The 23,990-nt window shown below is 39.9% G+C and overlaps 2 gene segments (V, D, J or C); both read left to right on the forward strand.

The window, feature by feature from the left end:
* The first annotated feature begins 2,241 nt into the window (after positions 1-2,241).
* On the forward strand, positions 2,242-3,585 carry LOC134619868 (Ig kappa-b4 chain C region-like). The segment is given in 2 exon segments: positions 2,242-2,324; positions 3,013-3,585. A coding segment is annotated over 1 exon segment (267 nt).
* A 16,501-nt stretch (positions 3,586-20,086) lies between these two features.
* Positions 20,087-21,411, forward strand: LOC134619794 (Ig kappa-b4 chain C region-like). The segment is given in 2 exon segments: positions 20,087-20,138; positions 20,954-21,411. A coding segment is annotated over 1 exon segment (264 nt).
* The last annotated feature ends 2,579 nt before the right edge of the window (positions 21,412-23,990 follow it).

The raw sequence follows: 23,990 nt of genomic DNA on the forward strand, positions 1-23,990 counted from the left end.
CATGGAGAACAGATGGAAGAAGGTCAGTGCTGCTGGTTTCAGAGTTTCTCCATCATAGCAGAACATCATTGTGGTGAACCTGGCTGCATGCTGAAGCAAAGTTTTCACAGAGAGTCTCACCCTGAACAAGGAGCCCCAGGGTGGCCAGCAGTAGAGTCAGTGACATCATCATTGTGCTGCTGGTGTGTGAGTGGCTCTGAAAGGCCTGGACAGCCACTGATCAACACTGGCCTCTTAACAGCTGTGAGCAGAGAGGCAGGACACATATGCAAACACACAGAGTCAGTCATCTTTCCTCATCATGTCATCCTGTGTCATGTGACATGTTTATCCTTTAGTCAATACAATGCTTTTTCCTTTGTCTTTTATTTAAATTTAATTTGTATTTACTAATTATAGATATTTCAGCACACAGGAAAATGTATATTTACTTAAGTATCCACAGCTCCACAATGTTTTGTCAACTTGTGTTTACAAGGTTAAAACTGAACAAATATTCTTTTCCCATATATTTCATAATTTCCTTTCAGAGAGTGAGTGATGACTCATGTAATATAAATGAAATAAATTATAAAATAATTTATAAATAAAATAAAAGAATTATAAATCAGTATAAAAACATATACAAACAGTTTTATATAGAGACAAATGTGTTTTTCCTTTTTATTATTAAGTATTGGGTTTGCTTCAGGTTTTAACTTAAGAAGGAAATAATATTTTAATAATAAGCTGTGAGATAGGTTTGGATAAACTTTAATAATGAAGATCTGTTGATATCTGTCATATAGTTTAGCTGGCTGTACTTCAGATGTGTGTTCAAGTCGATCACACAGATTCTCATAAATTGTGACCCTGGGTTGTTAGACTTGTTGGCCAAACAGACATGATGGTCACTTTATTTCACATCAATTGTTACATTTGTTGAAAATGTATCAGCATAACCCTGATACTACAATCCCACACATCAGTGCCAATCCATAACCCAATAAAGACATATTGTCTATCTGCAGGACCAGCACCCCAATACAGGAAGTCTGGATCAGCTCTCTGAGAAAAAAGTTCTAATCTCTGATCCTATCCTCAAGCTTAACAAAACTAACCAGAAAAATTTTATGTTTTGTCTTTTTTGCTCTTTCTTTAGTTAATGTGATTTTATAAGGCAAAATTGCTGAGTGAGCTTTTCCAGGATGACGGGAGGAACTAGGGATCGATGAATGTTTGAATGAAGATGGAAATTATGTGAATTTATGTTTTTATAATCATTAAAGTTTGATCTAAATGTCAAGGAGATTTTGGGCCGATGTGTTATACAGAGCTCTCCATCTGCATGTTTTGGGAGAAAGGGCTTCATCCCTCCAGTACAGTTCAAATGCTTTGAGAATCAGTGCCAAGGAGCACTGAAGCTGTTCTTTTCAGTGGCAACTCAACAATACTACTTTATTTTTTATGTATGTATGTAACTTTCAGTTTATTGGATGCAAATATGTCTGTATGTATTTTTCAGTATTTAGGCATTTATTACAATTAAACTATACTGTATAAAATGGAAAAAATGAAAAAAAAATATTTTAGAGAATCAAAGACATCTCAGTTTATACTGAAACATTTTAAATCAAGTTTAAAATTCAATTTTAAATTGATGATTTCATTATTGATTGATTTGATATCATCAGAGAAAGAAGTCCCAAAAATCAATTTCACTCATTTTGAAAACTCCTATATTCAAAATAAAAATATCTCTTATTCAAATGTGTAGCACTGCAATACTTCCAGTTTCCAGAATAGTTGACAAAACTGAGAAGAAATGATTAAATTATTTTGTTGAGTTTGTTTGTTTCAGAGTCAGAGAGCCGTGTCTCTCTACAGTCAGAGGTTTTTGTACGGCGGCTCAATGAGTTTGTATCACTGTGGTTCACGTTCGGTGGAGGAACCAGACTGGATGTTGGAAGTAAGTCAGTCTTGGAGCCATTTTTAAAATGTATTTTTCTTTTCTTCCATTTCATTTAATAGGAAAGGCTAGGAAACTTTTTGTGTAACTGATAAATTATTTTAGACATTAATTTTGTGCTAAGAAAGAAAGTCAGCTTTGGAAATGTATATTCAAAAACTCACTACAATTTCAGATAAAAATCTGGGCTGTTTCATAGCATTAATTATTATTTCTGGTTCTGATGATAAAGTTGTATTTGAGGGCTTGTAGGTTTAGTTCAGTCTGACAGTCAGAGAGCCGTGTCTCTCTACAGTCGAGGTTTTTGTACAGCTGCTCAATGAGTTTGTATCACTGTGGTGGACTTTTGGTGGAGGAACCAGACTGGATGTTGGAAGTAAGTTAATTAAACTGTGTTTATTATTAAATGTTTTATCATTTTATTTAATAATTATCTGTTAGGCTGCTTGGTTAAGAGAAAAGTATTTTTTTATTTAAAATAATTTAGTTACCGATGTTTGTCCTTTTTACTGGACTAATTCAGATTAGCTCTGCAAGTTTCTCTTGTTTAATCTACATTTCTGTCATAGTAAAATATATGTAGACAAGAGTAAACTTCATCTTATGATTAGTTTGTAAATTTCCACCACATCAGCTGCTGTTTGGACGAGTTAAAGTTTGCTTTCTGATGTTTTTATCGTGTCAGATGTTTCAGATTTAGTTTGAAATCATGTGAGCTGTTCAATAACATTTCAAATCTATATGAATGAGTAGCTGCTCTGTGCTTGTGTCCACTCATTTCTTCAGTCATCCATGATTTAGACTTCTAATCATTTTAAAGCCAAACTTCTGCTGTAAATGTTTCCACATCTGCTTCTTTTATTTCCAGTGTAGTTTGAACATATTTCAGGTCAAACTGTGTGATGATTCTCTCTGTGCTGATATGCATGAGAGGTTTCTTAAAGGGAAGTGAAACAATGTGTGAGTGAATGACTGGTGGAGCAGAAAAAACACCTGACAGAAACTTTTTAAAGGAGAAATTCAAATTGTGGTTCCTGCCCTCTAAGCTGATTGGTGTTTCCTAGGTGATACCCGCCCCGCCCTGACAGTGCTGCCCCCCTCCAACAAGGAGCTGGAGAATGGGAAGGCCATGCTCATGTGTGTGGCCAACAAGGGCTTCCCCTCAGACTGGAGTCTGTCCTGGAAGACGAGCGACAGCAGTGGCAGCAGCAGCATCAGAGGGGAGGAGAGCAGGACTCCTGGAGTGGAGAATGACGGCCTCTACAGCTGGAGCAGCACCCTGACGCTCACTGCAGACCAGTGGGGGAAGGTGGGCTCTGTGACCTGTGAGGCCACCCAGGGCTCCCAGACTCTGGTCTCAGAGATACTGAGGAGAGACCAGTGTTCCCAGTCCTGATGTCAATCACTGAGTCTTTGATGCTGTTTTTCTTCTGTCTCTTTGTTTCTTTGTGTTTGCAGATTTTAAAAAAAATAAACACATTAAATTGTCATATTTTCATCTCAAAATGACAACAATCATATCAACAATCTCCTCTAGTTTCATCCTTTTGTGTCTGTTGTAAAGCTGATATTTCAAACTCTTAAAACAATAAAAATGTAACGAGGAAACATGTTCTTTGACTCTGTGAGTTTAATAAATGCACATTAAAAATAAAGATTTTGTAATATTTATTAAATCAGACCAAAAGAAAAATGTAAACAGACACACCGAGTGTAAAGTACAATTAAATAGTTAAATATATTTTTATACACACATCTAATATTTTCAATAAGATGTTGAGGTCATGTCAACCATAGATTATCTGTGTGTTCTTCATAATTTCCAGTCTCAAAGCTGTTTTATGATCTACATTTTAATCTGATCTAAAACCTAATACGTAAAATGAAAGAGCAGGGTGTCATCTGTATGTTTAAACAGAGATCATTTAAATCAAGTTTAAATGAAGATCTATTGAAGTTTGATTAATGAACTATTTGGCAGTGAAACTCTGATGAAGCAACAAAGCAGAGAAGAGTCTAGAAGCTGGTGGTGGCAGAGATGAAGCAGGTGGAGACTTAGTTGAGGATCTCTAATTGTCAGGATGAGGTGGCGATAAGGAGTCTGAGATTTAAAGCACACAAAACAGAGGCTGAGTAACTCACAGAAGGCGGCGAGACAATAACTGGACTCAAATAATGACGACAGAATTGAGCTTGAAGTGGACATGATATTAAGAACAGACTAACAGAACAAACACACAGGAATGCAGGCAGGTGAGAGACTACAGGTCTGCTTTAATCAACTTACATAGAAGTTAATCTCTTCTAGTTTTTACAGCAAAATGAGAGAAACTCACTTCACTAAACCTCTTAACACAAGACAAAGACCACAGTCTGTGAGGAGGATGATCACATCTCATTTTCATTGGTTTCAGATTTAGGTAGGACTTTATAATAATGTCACACTTTTAAGCATTAGTAAGGTATTATTTTAAAGAGAAACGTTTTAGTTCGTTGTTCTGTCTACATTAATACTTTGGAAATTGACCAAACTGACTAAATAACTTTAGGTTTTTGCAACACTAACAGTGATTCTTTTGTGTTGGAAATATCCAAATGAGGCTAAATCGTCACTGACATGAGAGTGAACACATTCCCTACAAATACTGTTATAACAGCCTGCTTGATTTGTTAATCAGCAGAATATTAGAATATTATAGACACTAGTTGTGATGTGACTACAGTGATTTTTTGGATTTGTGTGATGAAGGACTGCAGCTGAGCTCCACAGAAGGATCAGTTTAATATTTAACAGCTTACAAATAGAAAAGAGCTACTTAACTGTGCAGAAACACTGACAACAGTATTTGTATTGTTAATAACAGCTTGTTGTATTTTACAACTTGGATTAATATAAAAATATTTAATGAGCAAAAACAACATTTTTTTTCTTTGTAGACCTTCCAGTTACGTCTTTTCATTGGAACTCATTGTTATAAATGTAGAAACTAAGAATGAGTCAGACTACAGAGAACAATAGTCATCTAAAAATAATGTTCATGTGTTAAAAATCTGGAGCCAGTGTTGTGTCTGTATTCTGTAACTCATTAAACATTTATGTTTTTATTTGGGGACACCACTTCATGTTTTTTTGTTTTGTTTTTTTCATGTTATTAAAAACTTTTTCGATAAATTTATGAACGTTAAACTTGAAATGCGTGTACACAAATAAAATTTCGCAGTAAATATTAAAGTAATTGTTCCTCCCAGTCTTTGAGTTTGTTCTGCAGCTGTTGCTTCAGATCAGTTCCTCTTCAGCTGAGAGGTTTTTGTACGACAGTTTTTCACTGTGTGAACGGGAAGCTGTAACTCTGATGACAGTAATAAACTCCTGCATCTTCAGCCTGAACTCCACTGATGGTCAAAGTGAAATCAGTCCAGATCCACTTCCACTGAAAAGATCAGAAACTCCAGACTGACGGTTTGTTGCATAATAAACTAGCAGTTTAGGAGCTTCTGAGGGTTTCTGAAGATACCAGTGGAGGTAGTTACTCATACTTGAACTGGCTTTACATCTGATAGAGACAGTCTGTCCTAGAACAACAGACTGAGCTTTAGGAGTCTGAGTCAGGATGATTTCAGCTGATGAACCTGAAACATAAAAACAGGATAAAAGTTATTGAGACAAATCGAGCTCAGAGAAAGATGATCAAACATTAGAGGATCATTTATCTAACATGGAGAACAGATGGAAGAAGGTCAGTGCTGCTGGTTTCAGAGTTTCTCCATCATAGCAGAACATCATTGTGGTGAACCTGGCTGCATGCTGAAGCAAAGTTTTCACAGAGAGTCTCACCCTGAACAAGGAGCCCCAGGGTGGCCAGCAGTAGAGTCAGTGACATCATCATTGTGCTGCTGGTGTGTGAGTGGCTCTGAAAGGCCTGGACAGCCACTGATCAACACTGGCCTCTTAACAGCTGTGAGCAGAGAGGCAGGACACATATGCAAACACACAGAGTCAGTCAGCTGGAGCTGTTTTCCAATTTTTTTCTGTGCTATATGATGCCAGGTGTGACATAGTTAAGCGTTTGTTTTGTGGCACTTTCACCAAGTTAACAAGTAATATGATGTTGAGGCTGAAGAGCTGAAAAAACATTCTCAATAAATTACAACCATACAGAATGAATGTGTGAACAGCCACAAAAAATGAAGTTAATTTTCTGTTACAGTTGAAAAGATTTCTTTGTTATTAGTCCAGGTCAGCTTTAAAAGTAGGTTTTGTGAAGATGTTCACACATGTCAATAAAACTATTTAAACACAACAACCATTCAGAATCTGGTCTTCAGGTTTGTATGACATGATCTTCCTCAGCACATGAAGTTTTAAACGAAAATTAACTGTGCCGAGGGTTGGTTCATCCAGCCAGAGTCACCTGATCAGTGACGTCTGAAGCTTTATTTGTTACATCACTGCTTCAGTACCTGATTCAGTGGTTTAAGGAAGTGAATCATTGGTTGAATTTGTGTTTTGTTTTGGTGGCGATTTTGTGCGAGATGTTGAGAATCACAGAGAAAGTAAGGACGTTCTGCCTATCCTTAAGTAGCAACCAAATTGTTTTTATTTTACCAGTTCACAAGCAATCTTACCTCCAGGTAAAATGTACCTAAGAAATACACTATACATAAGTCAATATAGCTTATATTTAAAGGTACCTGTCAACTAGTTAATTACACAACTGCTTGGAGCCAGGACCTCACAGCACAGCACATTCCCAACCTATCATAACAGAGTGTTGTACAACATTATACTTAATGTATTTTTATCTATTATGTTTACAGATGTCAAGAAGTCACAAGCAAAGAGAAACAATAGAGATTGACAGACCACGTGACTTTGGCGCATTGCATGCCGGGAACTGGTGGCAAAACAATCTAAGTACCGCATCAAATGCAAGCATTTGCAGCACCGCAAAACGTTCATTCTCCGGTTCCAATACCTTCTTGGTTTTTCTTTGCCCCCAAAAAAGGAACGTACAAAACGAAGGAGAACAATGCCGGACCGTACAAAGACAGACTCGATGAAAAGGCGAGGAAAAAATCAAAGGAGTGAAAGGGTCAGACCCTTACGAGCACACAGAGTGGACAAAAGACGTCAGCGTGCTGCCCAACTTTCACCACGCTCAGATTTATAATTATACGGTTCTTGGAGTGAGTGCATACACTCATGAAGTTTAGTAACTTCAGGTCACTGCAACAAGCCCATGTACAGTTTACCGACGGATGGGTACAGGACCTTGAAATGCACCGTGTAGAACGAAAGACCATCGTACAAACAAAGGTCAGTTTACCAGTCTCACAAATCGTCTTCATAAATACACATTCGTTAACCGTTTATTAATATAACCTTTGAGCTCAACGGTAATTAATTGGTAGTGGAAATAATTTCTGGTACGCATTACAGAAATGTAGCAGTGACAATAATATTGTATGTTGTAATCGCACTGGACAATTAGTGATACAAAACAACTGTTTTATCCTGTGAATAAAAGTATATGTTTTTGTCAATGTACCATGGTAATAACAGAAGCGAAACGCAATATTGTGTCAGGACAATTCACTATTTATGCACAATAAATAAAGGAGCATAGCGCGACAATTTCTGTTCAGCGCCAGACTTGCTTGTAACCTATATCACCAATTATGTTATGAAAAATGACGTATTAACTACTACAAAACACTGACCTTTGTGGAAATGCTTGGAGCAGACTAACATGTGAGCTGGAGTGTTCTGAGACGTTATATTTGGTCTTTGAATGGCTGCAATCCAGGACATCTGTCGGCTCTTTGTTACTTCGGAAACATGGCTCGAACAATTCCTCTTCAACGACTTAATCCGATAACAAACGATCTCTTTATCAGTCGGCTTCCCGTGGCTGTCATGCGACCGGCTATTGCAGTTAATAATACAACAGCTTCTTGCCATTTTTTGTGTTTCTTTTTATCGCTGTGTGACTGATTTCAATTGAAAGCCTGCGTGCGCTAGTACCTCTTGCCACGAGTTCCCAGAATCCTTTGCGGTTTTACCCCTGAATGACGTCACATTTTCAATCTCTATATCATTGCACATGTTTAATCAAGGAAGGTTTATTTATTCATCAGAATTATTGTTAATCACATAAACATAACATAAATAAGTAGCCCAAAGTCAGGTAGAACTGTCACATGATATTAAACAGAAGCCAACTCAGCTCTCTGGAGTGGGCAATTCTAATAAAGTGGTTCATTTAAAGTTATAGATTCAAACTGCTCTTTAAATTTTGTTACCAGATGCCACGAAAGAGCTCTGTGTTGAAAAGCTTTGAGTAATGAACCCTTTTTCATTTGCCCATCGCTATTAACGATCACATTTGTGATAATCTTGATAGACCAGGGCCAATAATTTAGTAACAGCAATGACAGAAAAAAAGAGTCAGTCCTTTTACTACAGGTGAGTGATGAGTTAATGAGAAACAGGTGAGTCAGTCAGGAAGCAGCTGGACCTCCCAAGGCTGGCGAGGACCTGCCATGTCGACAGACACATCAAAATTGGAAGGACTCCAAGAGAGGAAACGGAAAGGAAAAGAGTAAAAAGACAGGAGAAAGTGAGACCTAACGGGGACCGTGGCTGTAATAGTTAGGTGTGCGAGATATAATTTTCAAAACATATTAAACATGTGATTTTCAAATATTTGAAGAATTCATAATTTTCTGTGTCATAGTTAAACGTGAAGGTTTATTGTTTGATCTGTGTGTTTATATGTGTATTATTTACTTTGGGGGAAGCTGTGATGATGGGTGATGAACCAGAGGTGCATATTTTATTGCATTTTTCAACTTCTGCTGATAAATAAGATGAAGTTAAATTCAGTTTTAGTGTGAAGAGTTTGAGTTTAAAGGTAGTTTAAAATAAGGTGTGTGTGTGTGTGTGTGTGTGTGTGTGTGTCCTCAGTGAACTGTATCAGTCTCTGCAGTATCTTCCAGCTGCAGCAGTCAGTTCAGTTTCTGTTCAGTCTGACTGAGGGAGGTTTTTGTACGACTGTTTTTCACTGTGTGAACACTTGTAGACTGCCAGGCCAGTGAAAACTCTGACAGTAATAAACTGCTGCATCTTCAGCCTGGACTCCACTGATGGTCAGAGTGAAGTCAGAGTTTGATCCACTGCCTGTAAAACGAGCTGGAATCCCTGATTCTCGAGTGCTAGCAAAGTAAATGAGCAGTTTAGGAACTCCTCCATCTTTCTGTTGGTACCAGGCTAAACGGTTAGAGTTATAAACATTCTGACTGGTCCTACACTTGATGCTCACAGTTCCTCCCACAGCAGAGCTCACTGCTCCAGGCTGAGTCACTGTGATCTGTCCTCTGGACTCTGAGGATACAGAGACAAAAACATAAAGCAGCTTCATGGTTTTGTGGGCTTCATTTCAGAGGGACAGATGTTGATAGAGGAGAGGAGTTTGATTCTCTGGACTTTACCTGTGAAGCAGCAGCAGAGGAGAGTCCAGATGAGGACGCAGATCAAAGTCATGTTTTTGATGAGGAGGATTTCTGTGGCTTCTGTTGTGATGAAGGACAGCTGTCAGTCATCCAGTGTTCAACTCTCAGGACTATAAACTCTCCCAGAGCACTGGAGCATGGTGCTGCTGATGCAAAGTGCCTCTCTATGGAAATGATCTGACTGACTCACACAGTCAATTGATTTTTTTGTTTTTTTGTTTGTTTTTATGCTGTTCTTTTGAACAGTATTTCATGTTTATGATTATGCGCATGACAAATACAAATATGCAGTTAATGTCAAATGGCTTTTTTTCTGTTGTTTATTTTGCGAATCTGTTCATTGTATTATTTTCACCCGGTAAACATTCAACCTATTCTGATTTCATCGGTCAGCTCTCTGACAGCACTTCCATTCTGCACATCTCTAGATGCTTCCTCAGGTTTGTTTGTACAGCAGGATGTTCTTCCTTAATTGGAAATAAAGTATTTGAATTTTGGGAGTTATCCCACAAGAGTAACATAGTTTTACTTACCCTTCCATTCGCTTACAATCACACTCTGCTCCTGCCTCCTAATACCATTTAATGCTAAGGTGGAAATCAATCCCTAGTTCCATGCTCTGCTGCTCCTCCATTGCTGTTTATCTCTGCTAGCCATGTAATGCCAGTTTTGATGTTTCCCTCCATCCCAAGTGCTGAAGCAAGTTGGCATGGGGATGCCAGATTCTTCATTTGCAAACACAGCAGCAAGCTTCCCACCACTGCCAGTTTCTCTGCATAGATTGGGGGAAAAAAAAGGCGCCAAGTTGCAACGTTTTCCTTTATCCCTTATTTGCAAACACAGCAGCAAGCTTTTCTACCAATGAGTTGCCAGTTTCTCCGCATCTATGATCGCAAAAGCAGCAGTAAACCCTTCTAGCTCTGCAGTGCCAGGTTCTTGCTATATCTGTCTTTCGCAAATGCAGTGGCAAGCTTATTACCACTGAGTTGCCAGTTTCTCTGGATCCATTACTGCAAAGCAGTAATGTCATGGTCCTGGGTCCTTTTGACGCAGTGTTTTGAAAATACTGGGTAAAGGCAGCCAGTGTGGTGTTAGCTTTAGTTTAGCTTGTAGCCCTCTACACCTACCTCGCCTTTGTTTACATTCTCGGCGCCGCATGCGTGCACTTCCGCCCAGCCGGGAAGAGTGGGCAGCCTCCAGTGTTCTGCAGATCTCTGGGATGAGTCGGAGATCGGCGATAAAACTATTGGAGCACAGCAATTCTGGATGAATAATCCGGTCAAAAAAAACGCTAAAGAGCAGATTCTGGAGAGACACTGAGCCTCGCGTTGTTCACGCACCGCCATCTTGGTCTAATAATAATAATAATAATACATTTTATTTAAGAAAGCGCCCTTCAAAACACTCAAGGACACTGTACACAAGCAATAACAACAACAAACATAACAATTTACAAAATAATACAGGCAGCAGAGTTCTGGACACGTTGAAGCTTATGGATAGATTTTTGAATAAGACCAAAAAGAAGAGAGTTGCAGTAATCGATCTGGGAAGTGACCTGGCTATGAACAAGAATGGCAGTGGCATGTGGGGAGAGAAAAGGACGGAGTTGATTAATGTTACGGAGTTTGAAATATGCAGACCGAGTGATGTTATTGATGTGTGAGTTAAAAAATAGAGTACTATCAAGGATGACACTTTTCAAACATGGGGAAATGGAGACTGGCGAGTTATTGATTGTAATAGAAAAGCTATTAGTTCTGGATAGTGTTTGTTTAGTGCCTTCCAGGTGAAGCTCATATTTGTTACTATTGAGTTTGATCCCTGGGGCACGCCTGCGACTAGGGATGGGTACCGGTATCGGTTCTGACATAAACGGTAGTAACCAGACCGAAAAGAAGCGCACATTTCGGTGCTTTATTTCGGTGCTTTTTTCCCCCTGAGATGTCATGCACTTTGGATTCTAGCCAATCATTTTACCTTTCCAAGGATAGTAGGCGGGCCCAGGTACGTAAGTTCTTTTAGAGCAGAGCTACAGATTAAAAATGCCCAAGGCGAAACGGTCAAAAGTCTGGCTGTACTTCACAGCAAAAGATGCAAACTCAGCAGCCTGCAACAAGTGCTTTAAGGTGATATTGTGCAAAGGAGGTAACACCTCGAATCTGATGAAACACCTGGCGACGCATAGCATTTTTTTTAAAAGCCGAGAAATGCACCGTATTTGATAGCTTGCTGCAAGACCTCACACGGAGCACATCTACTGCGGGTGTGGTGTCTGTTATCGGACCCGGAGTTAGCAACATCCCCCAAGAACCCGAAGAGTAGAGTCCTGGCCCCCAGCTACGGTGGCTGGGAAGTGCAAAGCGCAACAAATTAAAAAATCACAACAAATTAAAAATCCACAACAAATTAAAAAACCGCAACAAATTAAAAATCCACGACAAATTAAAAAATCACAACAAATTAAAAAACCGCAACAAATTAAAAATCCACAACAAATTAAAAAACCGCAACAAATTAAAAATCCACAACAAATTAAAAAACCACAACAAATTAAAAATCCACAACAAATTAAAAATCCGCAACAAATTAAAAAACCGCAACAAATTAAAAATCCACAACAAATTAAAAATCCACAACAACTTAAAAATCCACAACAAATTAAAAATCCACAACAAATTAAAAATCCTTGACGGAAAGGGATTGTCTGAAATACCGGAAGTGACACAGGGGGTGTGGCCAGGATTTTTGGTTGAGGCGCCATGTTTCTGGGCTGAACAAAGCGCTAGCGAAAGAGGAGCGAAAGTACACGGATAACACCAGCTATGGTTCGTACTTGCTGTGCGGTCGGTTGTAAAGTTAGATCGCACGACCGGCAAGGGAATAAGGTTGAAAATGGTTTATCTTTTCATTCTTTCCCCACCTGGAAGCAACACGAGGCAGCTCATGTATTGGATGTTACCAAAAGAAGGCGTCTAGTCTGGATAGCAGCTGTGAGACGAGCTGATATCCAGTTCTCTTCCATCTCCAAATATCTGTTGGTGTGCTCCAGACATTTTCATTCCGGTAAGTTATAGATATGTTCATATCACTCTTTATCCGGTCTTTAAGTCTGACGTCACTAGCCGTGTCTGGGCTCAAACTCCGCTGCAGGTCCATAAATCACACGATCACTGTGGCATCACTGAGAGTTGAAAAACTATCTAAAGTCTTTCATCTGTAATAAAATGATCAGCGTTCTGCTCTACCATGTGTAACAATTGAGTTTATCATCCAAGCATCCATGAAAACGAAATTAGCAGGAAGTTAGCTCGCTAGCTTCCATCTAAATACAATATAGCATGTCCTAACTGAGGGATTTTGGAAACAAATTCAAACGTACAGCTCTGCTATCACTTCCAACATAAATGAAGACAGAAAACTAAACAGCAGTGACGTTTGTAGGGTACTGTGAGTAAAATGCGTCTGATTTTCCCCCGAACATTAAAAATTAGTGCAATCATAAATTCATTCATGAGGGATAAATTACAGTGAGAGCATGTGGAGGCTCTGGCTACACAGCAAATTCAAAAGTGTCAAATATTTTGGTGTTAGTAGACTTCTTGCAAAAGTAGAGTTAACTTTACTCTAAGTAGAGTCACATTCTTTTAATGTAACTCCGAGGTGTAAAATGATAGTAGTTAAAATCGAGTGTTAAAAATTAGTGTTTCTATGTCAAATCTGGAGGTGTTACAATGGAAACATTAACTCTTGACCTCTTAACTCCGAACTCCTAGAGGGGGTATGACACTAATGGAGTAAATTCACAGACTCCACCCCCAGCACCACAGATTCCGAACCAAGCTGAAGTGAAGCCGTTTCAGAACATTTTGCTCTACATATTTCTGAGTTGTTTGCCATGCTTGGTAAGTCATTTTTTTGTGAGATTGTTTCAATTATTATTATTAGCTTTTACTTCTGTGGCTTTTTGGAGTTGAGACAAAGCTGTGTGAAAGGCATTAGCCACATGCTCGGTGATAGCATAATAATCTGTTTTAGCTAGCTGAAATGTATTGTCTGCGGGCATATAGTACAGCCTTGAAAAAAGCTTGCATATGAATTTTCAGTCAAGTTTTTGGTTAACTTAAATACACCTAAAACAATGTCTAGATTGTGAAATGTTGGTATAATGGTGCTACTTCAAGCCTGAAAACGATCTCCCACAAAAAAATGAGCAAACAGCAGTAGCAGATGTCCTGAATGGGTTGTACGTTTAGATCCCTCCAGTTTTGCACACACGGTTTAGGTAAAAATGAAAAAGATTGAGTTTTTAAATTTAGTTCAACATTAACTGTTGTCTGTGTTCTTCAGTTGTTTGAGAGAGCACCATTTTAACAAACATGTTCGGGTAGAATATTGCCTTTAAATATGGTCATTGGATCTGGAATCTTTTGGGAAAATACAAGTTATAGCTTAAAAATGATTCTTTTTTTTTCTTTCTTTCTTTTTTTTACTGTGCTGCAATTGATTACCAGATTATTTCTGCAATTAATTAGTGCACGACTAATTTTTATTGAATCTCCACACAGGATATGCTTGTGAAGGTGGAATATGGGGGAGAGCAGAAGTGATGAATGGAGGAAATGCATATTGTATTGAAGAAAAGAACAATGAGCATGCTGTTGCATTTACCTATGTCAGACCGTTTGATAAACAATATTCTAATGAAAGTGAGAACATGTACATTGCTCCATATTGTTACATGTTTCAGAAAATGTTTTGAAATTGTAGTGCACAGTTCAAAATAAATGTTTTTCAAAAACCATTGCCTCTTTGTAATAAATGTTTATTTCCAAAGGAATTTCTAGAAGTTCAGAAGAGTAAAATTCAAACTTTTTAGAATTAATTAGAAGATAACTCTTATGTAGTTAAACTAGAATACTCTGTGAGAGTTAGTATATAAACTCTTAACACCTAGTTAGCATTAATAAGTGTTAAATTATCAACTCCAGACAGATTTGGTACTTAACACTAAATCAGAGTTAACGTACCAACTCTCCAATAAGAGTTAAATTAACTCTCTCTGGTGTGGACCCATATAGACACTTTAAAAGAGTTGAAATCAAATCTGACAGTGTTAATTTGGACATGCTGGATTTGCTGTGTATGTTCACACTGCACACGAAAGCGCATCAAATCGGACTTTTTTGACCGTATGCGACCCATATCCAATCATGGTATGACAGTGTAAAAACAGCACAAATCCGATATTTTCAAATCCGATCTGGGTCACTTTCGTATGTGGTACTGAATCTGATACATATCACACATGTTTTAGAAAGCAACTGCTGTTTGAACGGTCATGTCGCATTAAATCTGTCTTTTATGTCACTGACACAAAACATATGCTAATTATCAGCGCTGGAGAAGCGTCTGAGAAGACATTGAGAACACATGAGCGCTTCGTGTCCATCCCGTGTAGATGTTAGTGAAACTGTTGGGAAGACAACGTGAACATTTTATTTATACTGTATAATCTGCAGATTCTGACAGAAATCTGCAACTATCCTTTGAAGCACCGCTCCTCTCTAAAACGGTAATAAGGATAATTATTAGGCCATATGTAAATAACAAAATAACTTAAAGCAAAGTCTGAAACAAGTCTTTATATTAAGTGCCATCAGTCAAACAATACTGTTTGGTCTGGGTCTAAACAGAACGTGTTGTGTGTGACGTCTGCTTTTGCATATGCGGGCCACTTTGAAGGTTCACAAAGGAGCGCATTTGCTGTCACATTTTATTTGTAGTGTGAACAAGCAGACAAAAAATCAGATTTAAATAAAAGAATCGGAATTGAGCATTAAGACCTGCAGTGTGAACGTAGCCATAGTGAGTTCAGTGCATTGATGTGACATTGTCCTGAAGGATTTAGTTATTCTCAGTGGTTAAAGAAATTGCAATTATTTATTCATATTTATTAGAAATAATCCTAATTACATATCTTGGTTCCATGTTTGTCCTGTATCACAAAAAATACATTTTTTATTGTTATACACCAGCTAGCCAAACTTCAGTAACCCTACAAACGTCACTGCTGTTTAGTTTTCTGTCTTCATTTATGTTGGAAGTGATAGCAGAGCTGTACGTTTGAATTTGTTTCCAAAATCCCTCAGTTAGGACATGCTATATTGTATTTAGATGGAAGCTAGCGAGCTAACTTCCTGCTAATTTCGTTTTCATGGATGCTTGGATGATAAACTCAATTGTTACACATGGTAGAGCAGAACGCTGATCATTTTATTACAGATGAAAGACTTTAGATAGTTTTTCAACTCTCAGTGATGCCACAGTGATCGTGTGATTTATGGACCTGCAGCGGAGTTTGAGCCCAGACACGGCTAGTGACGTCAGACTTAAAGACCGGATAAAGAGTGATATGAACATATCTATAACTTACCGGAATGAAAATGTCTGGAGCACACCAACAGATATTTGGAGATGGAAGAGAACTGGATATCAGCTCGTCTCACAGCTGCTATCCAGACTAGACGCCTTCTTTTGGTAACATCCAATCCATGAGGTGCCTCATGTTGCTTCCAGGTGGGGAAAGAATGAAAAGATAAACCATTTTCAACCTTATTCCCTTGCCGGTCGTGCGATCTAACTTTACAACCGACCGCACAGCAAGTACGAACCATAGCTGGTGTTATCCGTGTACTTTCGCTCCTCTTTCGCTAGCACTTTGTTCGGCCCAGAAACATGGCGCCTCAACCAAAAATCCTGGCCACGCCCCCTGTGTCACTTCCGGTATTTCAGACAATCCCTTTCCGTCAAGGATTTTTAATTTGAAAACTTCTGGTCTCAGATTTGCTTAAAAACCTTTCATCTAATTAGAAATCCCAGTCTTCAATTAATTCAATACAAAATACTACATAGAGTGCACTATACAGGTCATCGGATGTTCAAGATGGGCTTTACGTCTACCAACAACTGCTCACACTGCCAAACCAATTCACCGGACAATTATATCCACGCTCTTTGGTTCTGTCCACCAGTTCAGAAGTTTTGGCGTGAGATATGTGAAGACTTATCGAAGTGTCTGAAATGTAACATTCCAACTTCCCTTTTAGTGTGTTTGTTGGGCAGCTTAGACAATGTCACTTCAGAAAAGAATATAGCCCACATGGTTTTCACTGCCCTATGCATAGCCAAGAAAACAGTCCTCATGAACTGGAAAAATAAAAATAATCTTAATTCTAACCAGTATAGAAATTATCTATTAGATTACATTAGTCTTGATACAGCCTCTGCCACCACATCAGATCAATTGCTCTGGGCTCCTTTGATCAGCTCCATCACCTAGTGGGGGTGGGGGGTCATAGTTTGGTCCCACCTTCACTGTTGTCATTGGTGTGGGGGTAGGGACAGGCTTAGGGCGTCGGGGGGTTCCCCAGGAGCATCTTCCTTGGGGGGCTCAACCTGGGGTAGCGGTCATGGCCAATTAAGGGCTCTGTTGGCTCTTAGGTGACGGTTTCCTCGTGGCTGCGTGCAGCGGGGCTAGGGGAGGGTCTGTGGACGTGGGTTACTGACCTGGTAGCCTGGCTGCCCCTGGGTGGGTCCGGGACGGGCGTGAGGTTCTGGGGGCGCTCCGTCTCTGGGCTGGGGCCCTGGCCGGGGCTCGGGTCCTGGTTGGTGTGTTGCTGGGGTTGTGGGCAGGTGGGTATATGGGGGCCCAGTCCTGGCGCAGGGCGCCGCCGGTGCATCGAGCCACCTGGGGGACTCTTCAACTGGTGGGGGAGGTTGTCACATCTTGCAGGAACTTTCCTCTCCTCAGGAACTCTCTCTGCAGGAGGGGGAGATATAGGAGAGGTGGAGGAAGATCTCAGCCTGGGCGTCTATTGTCTTGTGTAGTCTGGAAGATGAGTGGATGATGGGGTGGGTGCAGTTTTCTCTGTAGTGGGGTCGGGTGGGCTGTCCCGGGCTCTGTGGGGCCGGGCGGCGCTGCTGCACTGGGCCCTGGTCCGGATGGGCCTGGGCCCCCTTTCCCTGGCGGGTTGCAGAGTATGGGGGTGCCTACTGGGGTCAGCGGGGGAGCTGGCCCCAGGGAGGGGTCACTTGCCCCTCCCTTTCTTCCCTCCCCATCTCCAGCTGCCTCCCTCTTCCCGCTCCACCACAATCACCCACACATGCAGGGCCTTGGGGTAGGGGTGTGTCACCAGGGTGCAGAGGAGGCATCCCCCCCCTCTGTCCCCTTCTGGCTGCCTCTGCCTCAATTTTATCTCACAACTTAGACATTCACATTACTCACACTCTCATAACACATACATATAGGATCTTGGGGGTGGGTTCACAACACGGACTCCAAATTACCATCAGGGTGTACACCTCACCCCTGGCGTCGTTGCCTACCTCTCAATTTTAAATACACGTAGACATTGAGGGCTATCAGGAGGGGCTATGCGCTTACCTGCTGCTGCTCTGGCAGGCAGCTCCATGCCCTCCTGGGTTTTAATTGCACCTTAGAACACACATGCATCAACACTATATATGAGCGGGTAGAGGGAGGTTTGGAGTCTTCTCACACCCCCGGTCTCTGCGGCCTGCTGGAGCGGGGGGGCTAGGAGGAGGAGTTGGCCGTCCGACTGGGGTCTGGTGTGTGGGGCCTCCCTGCTGCTGCGGAGTCGGGGCAGTCTGCTTCTCCCCACTGCAGGGAAAAGGGTAACACCACCTGGGTCTGGGTGCAGTTTCCCCCTCCAGGGGCAAGGGTACCTAGACCCGGTTCTTAGAGTACGCTTGGGGAGTGTGATTGTGTGTACAGCGTCTCTTTACGTCTGTCTCCACGTTGGTTGAGTGTGAAGTAATTGCCTATGAGAGCATGAGGGTGGGAATGGATGTTTGTATTTGAGTGTGCCTGTATGTCTGTGTCTATATGTCAGGTTGGGTATCAGACGCCACCTCTCTGGGGACATCTCAGGCCCTCCAAGGTTTGGAGGCCTATCTCCCCCCACCACTTCCCCTGCCGGTGGCAGACGCCCTCAGACGTTGGTGGTTCCTTGTGTCCGGGGGTGGGCGTCCGGGTACACACCGGCTCACTCCTGGTGGCTGCTTATCGGGGCCTGAAACCTGGGGCTCGCTCGGGCCACTTGGGGGGTGGGGTGCCCTCGGCCTCTCGGCCTGGGGCTCGGTCACTCAGGCACAGCTGACTGCCGGCGGAGCTCACGGGCACGTCACTGCAACCCCCCCTGGCTTCTGCTCCGCGGCTGCTGAATGATCCCTCATCTGGGACTCTCCTCGGCTCTTTCTGGGATAGTGGCGCGGCTGCCCCTCTGTTGGTCTTCCTTGGCCTCTTGTGTTCTGGGGGCCTCTGGATGTCTGGAGTTTTGATCTCCTCCATACCTGCTTCATGCCCTGGAGAATGGGACTGTGGCCCCCCACACCCTCTAGCAGATCATTACATGAAGGAACCTTTTAAATACAAGCGCGCTCATGCTCACAGGTGTACACACAGGTGATCACACATACAAACTACACCCTTTTTGGCTCCTACCTCAAAGCACACTGTGCGCTGTCGATCTTACGTGCTGCACAATAATGTTTAATATTAAGTATTTAGTGTTATATCCCCATATATCATTGTGATGTTGTTTATTCTATTACTCTCGTTTTCTTCTGCTTGTTTTCTTTTTTCTTTCTCAACAGGTGATCCAGGTGATCGATATATGCATTTTTTGTCTGCTTATTTTGTTGCTTTTTGTTTTTTGCCCTTTATCCCCGTCCCTCTTCTCCGCTGTTTTTTTTTTTTTCTCCCCCTCTTTCTTTCTCCCTTTTCTTTTCCCCTGTCCCATATCTAGCAAGGAAAAACAAAAAAAAAATCCCTAATAAAGACGTACATATGATCTTTCTTTTAATATTAAGATACACGATTTGTTCCCAGTGATCACTAATGTCATTAAACAGTTCAGTCTTGAGCTGAGTGATCTCTTCCAGGATGACAGGAAGCACTAGAGACCAATGAATGTTTGAATGAGAATAAAAATGATGTGATTCTCGTGCTGTTTTCTACAGTCACCTGAGCTCAACACAGTTGAACATCTCTGGGAGATTGTGGAGCGATGTGTTAGACAGAGGTCTCTACATGATTTTGGAGAATGGCCTTCATCCTTCCAGCAGAGTTCACAGTCTTAGTCTTGTTGTTCAGCGGTGGCTCAATACCATTGTATGTTTGTGTCCTGTGTCAATATAGATGCATCTTTGTATGGAGTGGATCAGCCAATTTATCAGAGCATCAAACACAAATATATCTGATTTTTCTATATTTATGAATATAATCTCTAAAAATGTAGGGAATCAATTTAGTCTTAATTTACACTGATGCATATTAATTAACATTTAAGATTCTGGAAATTGGATCCACTGTGTTATTCTGAGATTTTGATATCAGAAAAAGTCCAAAGACATCAAAGTCAAAAGTTTTACATTCCAAATAAATTATTTATTATTTAAATGTGATGCACTGTAATATTTTCAGTTTTCACAGCAGCTGAAAAATAATGCAAACAGTGAATGATTTTGTTGAGTTTGTTTGTTTCAGAGTCAGAGAGCCGTGTCTCTCTACAGTCAGAGGTTTTTGTTCGGCGGCTGAATGAGTTCGTATCACTGTGGTGGACGTTCGGTGGAGGAACCAGACTGGATATTGGAAGTAAGTCAGTCTTAGAGCCATTTTTAAAATGTATTTTTCTTTTCTTCCATTTCATTTAATAGGAAAGGCGAGGAAACTTTTTGTGTAACTGATAAATTATTTTAGACATTAATTTTATCCTAAGAAAAAAAGTCAGCTTTGGAAATGTATATTCAAAACCTCAATTTCCAATGAAAATCTGGGATTTTTCATATTATTAATTATTATTTCTGGTTCTGATGATAAAGTTGTATTTGAGGGCTTGTAGGTTTAGTTCAGTCTGACAGAGTCAGAGAGCCGTGTCTCTCTACAGTCAGAGGTTTTTGTACGGCGGCTCAATGAGTTTGTATCACTGTGGTGGACTTTTGGTGGAGGAACCAGACTGAATGTTGGAAGTAAGTTAATTAAAATGTGTTTGTTATGAAATATTTTATCATTTTACTTTATAACTACTTATTAGATTGCTTAGATGAGAGAAAAGTATTTTTTTATTAAAATAATTTTGTTTTTTGATATTTCTCCTTTTTACTGGACTGAAGTCAGATTAGCTCTGCAAGTTTCTCTTGTTTAATCTACATTTCTGTCATAGTAAAATATATGTAGACAAGAGTAAACTTCATCTTATGATTAGTTTGTAAATTTCCACCACATCAGCTGCTGTTTGGATGAGTTAAAGTTTGCTTTCTGATGTTTTTATCGTGTCAGATGTTTCTGAGGGAAGTGAAACAATGTGTGAGTGAATGACTGGTGGAGCAGAAAAAACACCTGACAGAAACTTCTTAATGGAGAAATTCAAATTGTGGTTCCTGTCCTCTAAGCTGATTGGTGTTTCCTAGGTGATACCCGCCCTGCCCTGAAGGTGCTGGGTCCCTCCAACAAGGAGCTGGAGAATGGGAAGGCCACGCTCATGTGTGTGGCCAACAAGGGCTTCCCCTCAGACTGGAGTCTGTCCTGGAAGACGAGCGACAGCAGTGGCAGCAGCAGCATCAGAGGGGAGGAGAGCAGGACTCCTGGAGTGCTGCAGAATGACGGCCTCTACAGCTGGAGCAGCACCCTGACGCTCACTGCAGACCAGTGGGGGAAGGTGGGCTCTGTGACCTGTGAGGCCACCCAGGGCTCCCAGACTCTGGTCTCAGAGATACTGAGGAGAGACCAGTGTTCCCAGTCCTGATGTCAATCACTGAGTCTTTCATGCTGTTTTTCTTCTGTCTCTGTCTTTCTTTTTGTTTGCAGATTTTTAAAAAATAAACACATTAAATTGTCATATTTTCATCTCAAAATGACAACAATCATATCAACAATCTCCTCTAGTTTCATCCTTTTGTGTCTGTTGTAAAGCTGATATTTCAAACTCTTAAAAGAATAAAAATGTAACGAGGAAACATGTTTTTTGACTTTGCAAATTTAATAAATGCACATCAAAAAAAATAAAGATTTCAAAAGATTTATTTAGACAGACTAAAAGAAAAAAAATGTCTACAAACACACTGAGTGTAAAGTATAGTAATATGGTTACATATATTCTTATACACGCAATATTTTTAAGATGTTGAGGTCATGTCAACCATAGATTATCTGTGTGCTCTTTATAATTTCCAGTCTCAAAGCTGTTTTACGATCTACATTTTAATCTGATCTAAAACCTGATAATTAAAATTAAAGAGCAGGGTATCATCTGTATGATACCATGAATAACAATAATGAGAAATATAAATTAAACACAAAACACTGGGTCTCACCCAGGACCATGACATTATTGTCAAATTATTAACATGTCATAATGTGGATATTGTGCCAAAATATTAAATTAGCTTCTTAATTTTAATTTATTTATTACTATTATTGAATGGTAAATGACCTGTATTTGTATAGCGCTTTACTAGTCCCTAAGGACCCCAAAGCGCTTTACACATCCAGTCATCCACCCATTCACACACACATTCACACACTGGTGATGGCAAGCTACATTGTTGCCACAGCCACCCTGGGGCGCACCGAATCTTTGATTTCAGACACCCAAATATTACAATCAATAAATCATTTAAGTGAGCTTGGTTGATTGAGACAGAATGCTGTGTCTCTTTACAGTCAGAGGTTTTTGCTCAATCTCAGTTGTTATGATACAAACTCTTTTCTTTCAGGAACCAGACTGGATGTCTGGAAATAATTAAAATTCGTAATACTAAACTTGTGTTTCTGTTTAAATTTCAGCATTCTGTTTAGAAACAGACATTTAATAAAATTATTAGTACACACAGAGTCAGCCAGATGTAGAAGTGTGATGTGATGGTGTTTTAACCTGAGTGAGCACTTGATTAAATTATTTACGATATCCATATAAATTTCATCTTTCCAGTAAATCAGTGTATTTGAACCTTTAGAGTCCGAGAGCCTGAAAGTGGGAAAATAAAATGACAAAATGTAAAAACTTATATTTAGAAGGACTGGAAGAGTTTATGAGGTCAGACATGAAGACAGTTCATTCTTAACTTAACTTTTTACCACTTTGCTTCAGTTTAGTTCATTTTATATCTAAATGTTTACAAATTTATTTCATATTTAAATCTTGATTTTAAAATGGGAAAGAGACACATTGTCCTGGTAATTTAATGTTTTTGTGTTTGTTTTTAAATCATTAAATGGTTTTGTCCAGCCTTATCTCTGAGCTGCTTTACCCCCACACTCCAGAAACATATTATTAATATTTATAGTTTAATCCTGTCCTGTCTGGCAGGTTCTGCAATCTGAATTATGATCTGAATGCACTGTGGTGCCAGAAACATTATGACTTTCCAAGATCAGCTCTATAAATGCTCTATAGGTTTTCCTTTATCTGTGTATTTATTCATTTCTTTTAGTGTTATTTCAGTTATTACGTTTCATGTGCAGTATGACCATTTTTCAGTTGACAGACAGGAAAGAAAAAAGGAAGAGGGAAGAAAACAGGTGAAAATATAATAAAAGGATCGAGCACAAAGAAAAGCACGAAGTGTCACCAACTGCTGCACCTGTAAGAAGAAACAGAAGGAAAAAATCATACAGCACCTGGAACACAAAGATATGAAAATGCATGGACACAAAAATCAACAATCTTTTTGCAGTGTGTGTGTGTGTGTGTGTGTGTGTGTTAATGCCCCTGAGGAGTCAGAGGCAGACAGAGATCCAGGAGATTCAGGCCAGCTGGAGCTCCCAGCAAGAGAAGCCCTTTGGCTGTGGGGCGCCCACAGAGAACCAGAGGCAGCAGGCATCGGTTGTATGCTGAGAACAGTGTCCTAGATGCCCAAGGACCACCTAGCACGAGGGAGAGCCGACCTCGGTGAGGAAGAGGTCCCTGACCATAACCCCCAAGAGAGCAGGTCAACGAAATCTAAGCGCAGGGTCAGAGTGACACAGCATTCTTCAATGCTTCCTGTAGGCTTTTTGCTTTTTTCCCATTATGTTTTTTTTTTTTTCTTTTCATCATTTTCAGTGTATTTAGTCATTTTTATGTACAGCACTTTGTATGAAGTCTGTTTATAAAGTGATTATGATAAAGTTGGTGTGTTATGGGGAGTATGTTACAAAGATTGTATAATTATTTTGTTATGATAAAATGATAAACTCATTTCTTCAAAGTAAGTTTTGTTTATATAAAAATCAGTTCAATGTAACATTTGTCTAATGTCGACTCAAGGGGTTTTATACTGACAGAAAAACATGTAATATTTGAGAGAAATATTGTAGTATCAATAATGAGATGATACAGATGAGACAAGTACAAAACATAAATCACAGAGAGAGAAGACAAAATTTAATTATATGCAGTTTCATCAAATTATCCCAACAGAGCACTCACTCTCAGACTGTCAGATTACTGAGAGACGACCATGTTAC

This window comes from Pelmatolapia mariae, linkage group LG22 (genome assembly GCF_036321145.2).
Source record: "Pelmatolapia mariae isolate MD_Pm_ZW linkage group LG22, Pm_UMD_F_2, whole genome shotgun sequence".
NCBI classification, from domain to species: domain Eukaryota; kingdom Metazoa; phylum Chordata; class Actinopteri; order Cichliformes; family Cichlidae; genus Pelmatolapia; species Pelmatolapia mariae.